Below are 9,279 nucleotides of genomic sequence, written 5' to 3' on the forward strand. Positions count from 1 at the left end.
ATATTATCTCGTTTGTCCCAATTGCTGCTTAGTCGCTCTATATAAGAATATGCACGGATTTCGAAGTAGTCGATTTCCTATTCAAACTGGGAACGTATCTCGTTCGATATATTCGCGATACAATAAGATATCGATCTTTGATTCGAATGCCAGCACATTCGATAATCTTTGCAAAATCAGTCCTCGCGTCTTTGATCAACGATCATTACAGATAAAACATTCGAGTGAATTTTTATGTTCAATCCTTTTTAAAGAAAGCGCGTAAAACGAAAAGCAGCCGTGTTTATCGAATAAAATACAACTTTATAGGATATAGCGTTTTAAAATGACAACTCTTCGGACCGATGACTTGGACCAAATTCTACAGGACCAATTTACAAATGAATTTCGTATTGGATACACCAAAGTGCGCGGTTTTTGTTTACCAACGAGATACGAAGTTTTTGCAGACGTAATTGAAAACTTCGAAGTCAAGAATGACGATATTTGGGTTTGCAGTTTTCCAAAGACTGGTACATCTTAGTCAATCTTATTAAGTCATAAGAGGGTATAAAAGGTTACATTTTAATTTGAACGACGTAACTATAGGAACAACATGGACTCAGGAAATGATCTGGAACGTCGCAAATAATTTAGACTTTGAAGGAGCCAAAGTTCACTTATCCGAAAGGTTCCCCTTTTTTGAGTAAGTTAACGAAGCGAAGTGATCGATGATTTTTATAAATATTAAAAATAATACAAATTATGTGTTCTATTAGGTACTCCGTACTTTTTGATTATTTGCCTTACACAAAAATTCATCCGGAAGTGCAGTTACCTCTGTCAACTGTGGATAGCGTGGAGTATACGAAAAATAAAGCTTCTCCAAGATTCATCAAAACTCATTTACCTTTTGATTTACTTCCACGCCAGATTCGGACAGGCGAGAAAAAGCCGAAGATTATTTACGTGGCGAGAAATCCAAAAGATACCTGCATCTCTTATTTTCATCATTGTCAAATAATAGAAGGTTATCGTGGCAATTTTCCCGATTTCTGTCGCCTTTTCCTAGCAGATAAACGTACGTGCATGTTATTACAATTGATGATAAAAGATAACACGTAGATAAAAGAGACATAATTAGCGATTTTAAAATTCGATATCCATCAATTCCGTACTGATCGATTCTGTGCCACTAAAATTGACATTTTATTCGATCGTGAAATTTGATATGTATTTTTGCTCCTCGTATGAATTATATAATAACTTTATCATAGAATTATTATTTTTGTAGTGAGTTATACTTCATATTGGGACCATGTTCTCGACTTCTGGAAGAAGCAGACCACACTCAATATGTTATTATTGAAATACGAATATATGATAGCTGTAAGTAAACTTAAACAGTTGCAGTTGCTTCGAGGATACGAATATCCTTTTTGTAAAATTTAGGACTTGCCTGGTGCGATAAGGAAGTCAGCTGCGTTCCTTGATAGAACTCTGACTGACGCTCAAGTAAAAGTATTGGAGGAACATTTGAAGTTTGCCAGTATGAAGAAAAATCCAGCTGTGAATCAGGAGGATGTGGTTCGAAGGAACAAGGAGCGGAATAAAATCACCGTTGAAGGTTCGTTTATCCGAAGTGGTAAAGTCGGTGAGTGGAAGGAGAGATTGCCCGACAACGTGATCCAAGAATTTGACAGATTAACAAAAGAAAGATTTTCTCCGTACCATCTCAATTTCTGAACGACGTTGTACGTATATTTATACATTTTTAATAATTGAAAAACGAAATGTATTATATTAAGAATGGAAAAAGCTTTGTAATACGGGGGAAAACAGTGTTATAATAAAAATATCAATCAATGCTATAATATCTTTTTGGTTCGAGGCATCGAAGAATGTTCGGCATACTGGTTCTACAAAGTTGTCCAATTGTGGCCTTGGTTGAAGGTGTAACAACGCTCATATCGCTTCCTCTTTCGATTAATATAATCGCTGCGTCCCTTTTTCTCCATAAAATTGCTATTTGGAGGGCGATGAAACCCATATTGTCCCGTATATTGACGTCAGCCCCGTGATCCAATAAAATCGAGAGAATGTCCACGTTCGAACTGTATACTGGACAAATGATTCTTAATAAATACTTAGTAGACTACGATTTTTACGTACTTGTGTGAAATTTAAGTATAAAGAAAATCATAAAATGCATATAACATGCAAATATATATAAAATATCGAAAGTAAGATAATTTTTACAATTTCATTATAACGTTTAATAGAATAAAAGAACGTCTATTTGAATCCTATTTTGTTAGTTGTGCTCATAAAAATTGACAGTCTAAATTAATCTTAATCGTTCTTCACTTTGATTTCTTTCACCTGAGATCATAAGCGGTGTTCTTCCCTGTACGTCTTTTTGATTTATTGAAACGCCGTGATCTAAAAGAAACGTTACATTCTTCGATCGTTCTGCTACAATCGCATATTGAAGACAAGTCCAACCTCTTCTACAAGTGTACATTTATTAGAAATAAAAGCACAGATATTTATATTAATTGTACGACCTACATATCCACTTTTCCAGGATCTGCCCCCTTCTTCAAAAGAATCTGTAATATTTCTGGATTTCTGGATACGTAAGAGGCGTACATAAGAGCAGTCCTAGCCCAAGGTTGAGTAGTAGTATTGTCCAAATCAATTGAATTTTTCTCTAACAAAAACGATAAGATCTGCAGATCACCGCGATCGATAGCTGCCGTGATAGGCGTTTTTAAATTTGGCGTAGGATAATGTAGATCTATCGATAGACTACAATTATAGCAACAGTTATTAACGACAGATATAATCGGTATAATTCGTTTACTCACATTTTCGTTAAAAAATCTTTGATCTTTCTTACTGTAGCGAATCTGAGAAGCCATATGAATTGCTCCTCGACCGAATCTATAAATCATAAGATGTTATTTCGAGGAATTAAGAATCATATCAGTATAATATCTTACCATTTATCTGACGATTAAATTCTGTGTTCAACATTGTCGAGATAATGAAGTGTTTGAGTTTTTAGTAAACATACTGTTAAGAGTTATTTACTTTGTATTGCGCCGGCTCTAAATCGATCAAACATCATGTACGCATACATGTATGTACTGCCAATGTTGAATTTAAACGCGAAATACACGCCTTACAAATATTTTTCTCTCTAACCCACTAAAAAGATAACGTTAACGAGTTGACATTTCATTCGCAATTCTTTTTTACTTAATTTACATTAACGAATTTCGATTGAGAAGGAATTTTAAAGATTTGTATAATATCTGTTCTTTAATTATTTCATTTTATTATAGAATTTTATAAACGAATTTTGTACAATTTGAAGTACAATACATACTTCTCAATAAACGTAATATTGTAATAGTACTGCAATGATCTTTCTTTAATTATATAGAAATGTTGTATGACTTGGAATACGTAAATGGCATTCCTGTCTCAGTAAAAATCAACATTAATTGTATTAAACAAATCCGAACTTTGATAGTTGCAATGTTAATAAAGAACCGTAATATTATAATCCTGAGCTCGCAAACGTGCATTTAGAAACAAATAAGTAACCTCGACATAGCGCGCTACAGCGGATGCTGTTTAGTCATTCAACCGACAACTTTATTTTTCCTCTCTGACTTGCATTCCATTTTAGAGTACCGGAAAGACAGGAGTCCAACGACACTGTCCCTCCAATTCGACACGTTGAGAGAACCCGTGAGCCGTAGACATTGAAACGCGTTTGAGGCACCTCCAGTACACGCACACTTTCTCTTCGAGACAGGAACACGTGCCAAGGTGGCTGGAGAGCGGTATAGTAAGCCGTTCGAACACTCAAAGTCTACTTTCTAAAGACGGTGGCCAGAACAAGTCGGAACCGCGTCCATTGCGGTGACTGCGTGCTCTGTCGTTCTCTTCTCGGGGCTTCGTCGCCTGGCTTGCGATCGAGCTTTCGTTTTTCCATGAATCTTAGTGGCGACAGAACTAAAATCGAATCGTTCAGGAACAAGACCTGAGGCATTTCCAGCAATCCAAGGAAGATGAAGTGATGGCAGATGTTACGAGGAGGTGGATAGCGCCTGTTCTTGTCACACTTTTGACATGTGTACTGTTTCCTGTCTGTGGTATGTTTCTCAAAATTGTCGATTATACGAGGGAACCGTATGTTCTGACAGTGAATCGATGGATAATAATTCGAGCAGTGAACGCGGCGTCGAATGACGTTCCTTGACCGTGCGTTGAGATCTCCGCCTGTCAAACGTGGTTTGTGATGGTTTTAGGAAATTTTCGAGATATTCGAGTCAAATATGACAAGTATATCAGCTTCGATCAGTTGTTAATATCAATCGTTCAATCAGTCAAATAGCCATACATCAAATGTAACAGCAATGGTTTTATATTTTCTAGATATTTAATACACAGCTAAATATTTAACGTATCGGTGTAAGGAATATTTAACAAGTTAATGCCATTAAGCGTCCGTATTGCGTAAACACGATCATAATGAAAACAGTGATCTATATTGTAAAGTTTAATTTTCCTTACTTTCTCTCGTGACCGTGATTCGGAACAAAGAACTTCCAAGTGAGTAATCATTTTCTAACCATAGCGTGATTCACGATGAAACGAAATCAATAGGTCTGGACGAGTCGGATCACGAGGAATACAGAGGGAAATACCTTGGGAAGTTGAACGCGTATCATCATCAAGTAGCTGGTGACGTTTACGTCGTTGACGAGTACACGTTGTTGCTAACTTCCTTTAGCTACGATGGCAATGGAGCCGACACCTTTTTCTGGGCAGGTGCGTCGAATCGACCTGGTCCACAAGGCTTCATCGTACCGGATGAATGGGGCAAGTCAGTTTGTTTCGGTGTAACAGAAACCTTGAGATGAAAGTACGCGATTTAAAGATATCTTCTTGTTTCAGAACGAATGTCCTCGATCGGTACTTGAATAAGGATTTCACTCTTACTTTACCGGATAATAAAAGAATAACGGATATAAAATGGTTCGCTGTGTACGATTTGAGCAGCCAGGTATATCGTATAATAGTAATTACAGTTGTTTCAACGTTAGTATATCATTGAGATAACCGTAAAAAAAATATTTTTCTCAGAATACGTTTGGCGACGTGTACATTCCCGACGAATTCGATCCACCAGTACCGCAAAAGATTTCTCAATTAACAAAACGATCACACGGAGTATCTTCAGGGTCCATCGTAATTCTGGATTCGAAAACCATAAAAATACCAGAATTTACATACGATGGGCAGGGAACAGACACGTATTTTTGGGTTGGACTTGGTCCACAGCCTAACAGCAAAGGGACGAAAGTACCCGACGAGTATGGCTAGTAAGTAATCATTAGAAATTTTCAAACGAATAGATCTTTCAATTTTGGTTAATTCTATTCTCAACAAGTAGATTTTCTCAGCTAATCTTGTTTTCTTGCGTTCCATCAGCCTGGAATCAATTCGCGCCTACAAGGAAGAAGATATAACGATTCAATTACCTGGAGACATGACTGTTTTCAATATCGACTGGTTAAGTATCTTCGACGTGAAAACTAAAACCAGCTACGGCTCTGTCATAGTTCCGGATGGATTAAACGTACCTCCTTCGTTAGTAAAAGTAATCAATTTTTCCAGTCTTCGATAGTTTATCGAAATGAAACTTTGCGTACTAGTAATCGATCTATCAAAGTACAGGTGATCAAGCACACGCAGACTCTACCAAATTGCATTCAACTCCACAAACGATTTCAAATCGGTTGGGAAATTTTTGGTCCACAGATCACTATCCAATTAGCAGGACAAGTTAGTAAGTATAGTTAAAACCATGTTCAGTTATCTTGTAGCAAACTTAATATTCGAACAAAGGTATTTGAAAAATGATTATTCGAATGACGTATCATCTTGTTTGACCAGATGTTGAATTAATTACGCGTTGGTATAATACGACGTTAATTAACCTTAGGTGAAGATGAATACATGGCGTTCGGTCTCTCTGGTTCCGAAACTTCTAGCCAAATGGAAGGCGCGGATGCTGTGATTGCTTATGTGGACGGTACTCGAGGCTACGCTGTGGATTATAACATCACTGCGAAAGCACCAGTACGTAAATACCAAGAACATTATCAACACTTATGATACATTACGAGACACTTGTTAATTTTAAACGCAAACTTTAACAAAGTTGGTCTGCAATAAAATCTTCAAAACATAGCATAACTTACAGTTAGTTTTCCTTATACTACAACGCAGTTAATAGAAAATTATGTAAATTCAGTTTGTAATTATTACATCCATTTATGCCTAACTCCAATATTCTATACTATCCATGAGCAAGTGTCTCGAGTGACTTGTAGAATGTACTATAAATAAAAGTAAAGCAAAAAGAATAATTGTTTTCCTATTTCACCAACAGTGTGGAAAAGTTCTCGGCCAATACAGGGGAGTTTGCAGGGATGAACTATTCGGGGGTTTAGATAATAACCAGATGTATACTGCTGTTAGAGAAGATGGAATTAGTATCGTTACATATAGACGTACTCTCAACTCATGTAAGTTAGCACATAAAATGGAAGCGAAGTGCCGAAGTGGAATTATATGGGACACTTTATATCGTAGCTGATCCAGGAGATAAAGAGTATCCGACGAATAGACCAGTTTACGTGATATGGGCTTTGGGAAGATTGGATGAAAATAAAGAGCCGACTTTCCACGATGTATATCCTAAGAGCGATCTGAAGTTAGAACTAGTTCCTGAAGAACCGGAGAACACGTGCATGGATTTTACGGAAACCAATGAGAAACTAATGTAAGTAACACGCTGATGATTTATATTTATACAGATGCTACTAATTGGAAACTTTATTTTGCCAGAGAACCTTGGGAGAAGACAGAGATATTTGATAGAAGTATTCGGTCGTTTAGAGCTACTATTGGCCCGTCTGGGGGCAAAAAGGGCTATCAAGGAATTACAGGTTTGATTTAGAGTTCGAGATATTTCGAATATTTTGATTATATTCATTAATGGAGAATGCGAATATTTCTTCATTTATGGGATACTTAATATCAAGCAATATATTAGTTTGTTCAATTCGTAGGACAAACGTCTACAGGTTTGGCATGGTACATCGAGGGTCAGTTGGTACCCAAACTATATCTGCGTCGGGGATTGACGTACAATTTCCGTGTTCACGGCGGAAATAATCCTCACAGTCCGAATTTGTACCACCCATTGATTATAACTAATGAACCACACGGCGGATATGATAAACTCAGTGATGCGGCGCAAAGTAAAATCAGAGTTTTGGCGGGTGTTGAGTTCACCAGAAGAGGACAACCGAGACCAACCGCAGGTTCCTAATAAAATATTTGTACACCTGGTCCTGTTTTTACACGATCAATTGATTCTCGAAAAAAAGAAAGAAACACGCGATAAAAAGGATAGAAGAGATTGCAAGAGTGAGAACTTAGAACAAATTTTTATTTCATTTTATTTAATACATTATTTTCGAGCAAATCCTGTAAAAATCTTCGATTAAATTTTTATTTAATTTTTAGTCATATTTCAATGTATTTCTTATTTTATAAACTTACAAAGACAATAATTTACGAAAGGAAGCTTCGAGTGTAAAGTGTCAAACGAATATTTTCTAAGGATGTGCCGTTTCAACCGCGTCAAATGAAATTATATCCTGTAAAAAGAGGATCGTGTATTTTCCTCAATCTGTGAAAAAACAGAACCGGCTGTAATCGAAGTTATTTCGAAAAAAGATACGTAATGCCGGAACAATTTATTCCTTTTAGTTGGGCCACTTTGCTTAAGCAAACACGGTGTCCGAGACAGAAGACTAGATGATGATTTTATGACGTTTAAACAATTTAATAGAACATTAGTGAGTACGTGTGAACCAGGTAAGAAAATATAAAGTTTCTAATTCTTTTTTTTTCTTTTATAAATAAGTGTTTCTTCATTCACTGTCATTTCTTGTAGGTGAAGGTGGAGTGCTAGAAATTACACCGAACTCTACCTGGCCAGATATCGTTTATTACAATTCATTTACCCATGCAAATATGGGCTGGAAGATATACATACTGGATGCTTATTCGAAAAGCATCGCTGTTACTCAACGATTATCGTTACTTGCAGGAATAACGGCTGTGTTTTTTCGTTTGTTATAAATATAGATATAGGTTACTAAGATTAGTCGTACCTTTTTATTATACAAGCGTAAATTGACTGATTTTAGTAAATAGATCTAGAACGAAGAATTTCATCTTCCATCACACGTGCAGGCGGAATGTTTCGTTCCTAAGCTAGAAATGAATCAAAATCGCAGAGAGATCAATGCATTCGAATGTGCGAATTTATTGTAATTTTTTTTATTAATAAATACCATCTTAGTCATACGATGAATTTCCAATTGTAATATTTAATGATAATGTTAACTTGTTAAGAAACAAATTCTTAAAAAATATAATCTATTTTTAGCATTTTTAGAATATATATACAGAGTAAAATACATATTTAGAATATATATGCATACATGCAATCTTCACCTTCGCTTGCCTTTTAGTTTTGCGGTGACCTCCAGTTTACATTGTGCAAACATGCACATAAACAACAGTAGTAATCCATCATTAAGAAGAACTATGTTTAAAATCGAACAAGAAAACTATGGTGACTAAGTAACAAACTACATATTCAAATCTACCCTTGTAATCTAAATATGTACTTTGCATTGCCTTGTGTCCTCTTTGATTGTGGGTTTTTCCATTACTTAGACGTAACAGCTCCTTTTATTAGCACTTTTCTATTTTTTTCTCTGCTTCTTCCTTCTTTCCTCTAATTGTTTTGCCTATTCCAATCTTTATCCCTCATCTTTCAGCGACTCCTCCACGCTCCTCATACTTGCCATCCCTTCAGCGTCTCCAGCTCTTTTCCACATAGCTCGCGTCACCTCTTATTTTTTTCTTTGCAGTATCTATTCTTTTTTTCCTTGTTTCCGGATCTCAATCTATTTTCCTCCTTTGCTCATTCCTCTTTGTATAACCTGGTCAATCTAGCACTATTATTTTTCCATATCTCTGAACGTATTTAGGTTCTCAGATCTTATTTGCTCTGTCTTATTCTTCCACCTGCATCTATCTGTTACTTCCCAAACTTTCCACATCTCCTTCCCTTCACTTTCAAACCTCTCTACCTCTTTCTCCGAGTACCCACACCTTCTAAAATATTCTTCC

The 9,279-nt window shown here is 36.2% G+C and overlaps 3 protein-coding genes across 3 annotated transcripts; 2 read left to right on the forward strand and 1 right to left on the reverse strand.

Annotated features, from left to right (window-relative positions):
* The first annotated feature begins 325 nt into the window (after positions 1-325).
* Positions 326-1,725, forward strand: LOC126870524 (luciferin sulfotransferase-like). Its single transcript, XM_050628322.1, has 5 exons — positions 326-512; positions 589-685; positions 759-1,009; positions 1,274-1,368; positions 1,432-1,725. Exons 1-5 carry the CDS (start codon positions 326-328, stop codon positions 1,723-1,725), a joined length of 924 nt encoding a protein of 307 aa, XP_050484279.1.
* Position 1,726: 1 nt separating this feature from the next.
* LOC126870525 (ankyrin repeat domain-containing protein 7-like) lies at positions 1,727-3,018 on the reverse strand. Its single transcript, XM_050628323.1, has 5 exons — positions 2,985-3,018; positions 2,850-2,925; positions 2,551-2,790; positions 2,362-2,489; positions 1,727-2,100 (listed from the first exon to the last, which is right to left on the reverse strand). The coding sequence occupies exons 1-5, from the start codon at positions 3,016-3,018 to the stop codon at positions 1,838-1,840; spliced, it is 741 nt and encodes a 246-aa protein (XP_050484280.1). The 3' UTR covers positions 1,727-1,837.
* A 288-nt stretch (positions 3,019-3,306) lies between these two features.
* Positions 3,307-8,452, forward strand: LOC126870009 (protein Skeletor, isoforms B/C). Its single transcript, XM_050627309.1, has 13 exons — positions 3,307-4,148; positions 4,663-4,882; positions 4,954-5,062; positions 5,143-5,381; positions 5,491-5,659; positions 5,737-5,848; positions 6,005-6,141; positions 6,455-6,590; positions 6,658-6,847; positions 6,913-7,013; positions 7,137-7,391; positions 7,843-7,950; positions 8,030-8,452. Exons 1-13 carry the CDS (start codon positions 4,073-4,075, stop codon positions 8,215-8,217), a joined length of 2,040 nt encoding a protein of 679 aa, XP_050483266.1. The 5' UTR covers positions 3,307-4,072; the 3' UTR covers positions 8,218-8,452.
* The last annotated feature ends 827 nt before the right edge of the window (positions 8,453-9,279 follow it).

The sequence above is a fragment of the Bombus huntii genome, chromosome 10 (assembly GCF_024542735.1).
Source record: "Bombus huntii isolate Logan2020A chromosome 10, iyBomHunt1.1, whole genome shotgun sequence".
Lineage (NCBI taxonomy): Eukaryota > Metazoa > Arthropoda > Insecta > Hymenoptera > Apidae > Bombus > Bombus huntii.

What these genes read in the sequence shown, in the direction of transcription:
- LOC126870524 (XM_050628322.1), top strand. Translation starts at nt 326, where the DNA reads ATGACAACTCTTCGGACCGATGACTTGGACCAAATTCTACAGGACCAA. An exon ending in TTGCAGTTTTCCAAAGACTG is followed by an intron (nt 513 to 588) that starts GTACATCTTAGT and finishes ACGTAACTATAG; the next exon opens with GAACAACATGGACTCAGGAA. An exon ending in GAAAGGTTCCCCTTTTTTGA is followed by an intron (nt 686 to 758) that starts GTAAGTTAACGA and finishes GTGTTCTATTAG; the next exon opens with GTACTCCGTACTTTTTGATT.
- LOC126870525 (XM_050628323.1), bottom strand. Translation starts at nt 3,018, where the DNA reads ATGTTGAACACAGAATTTAATCGTCAGATAAATG. An exon ending in AAAGATTTTTTAACGAAAAT is followed by an intron (nt 2,791 to 2,849) that starts GTGAGTAAACGA and finishes CTATAATTGTAG; the next exon opens with TCTATCGATAGATCTACATT. An exon ending in AACACCGCTTATGATCTCAG is followed by an intron (nt 2,101 to 2,361) that starts GTGAAAGAAATC and finishes TCATTTGTCCAG; the next exon opens with TATACAGTTCGAACGTGGAC.
- LOC126870009 (XM_050627309.1), top strand. Translation starts at nt 4,073, where the DNA reads ATGGCAGATGTTACGAGGAGGTGGATAGCGCCTGTTCTTGTCACACTT. An exon ending in GTACCCGACGAGTATGGCTA is followed by an intron (nt 5,382 to 5,490) that starts GTAAGTAATCAT and finishes GCGTTCCATCAG; the next exon opens with CCTGGAATCAATTCGCGCCT. An exon ending in ACAACCGAGACCAACCGCAG is followed by an intron (nt 7,392 to 7,842) that starts GTTCCTAATAAA and finishes TATTCCTTTTAG; the next exon opens with TTGGGCCACTTTGCTTAAGC.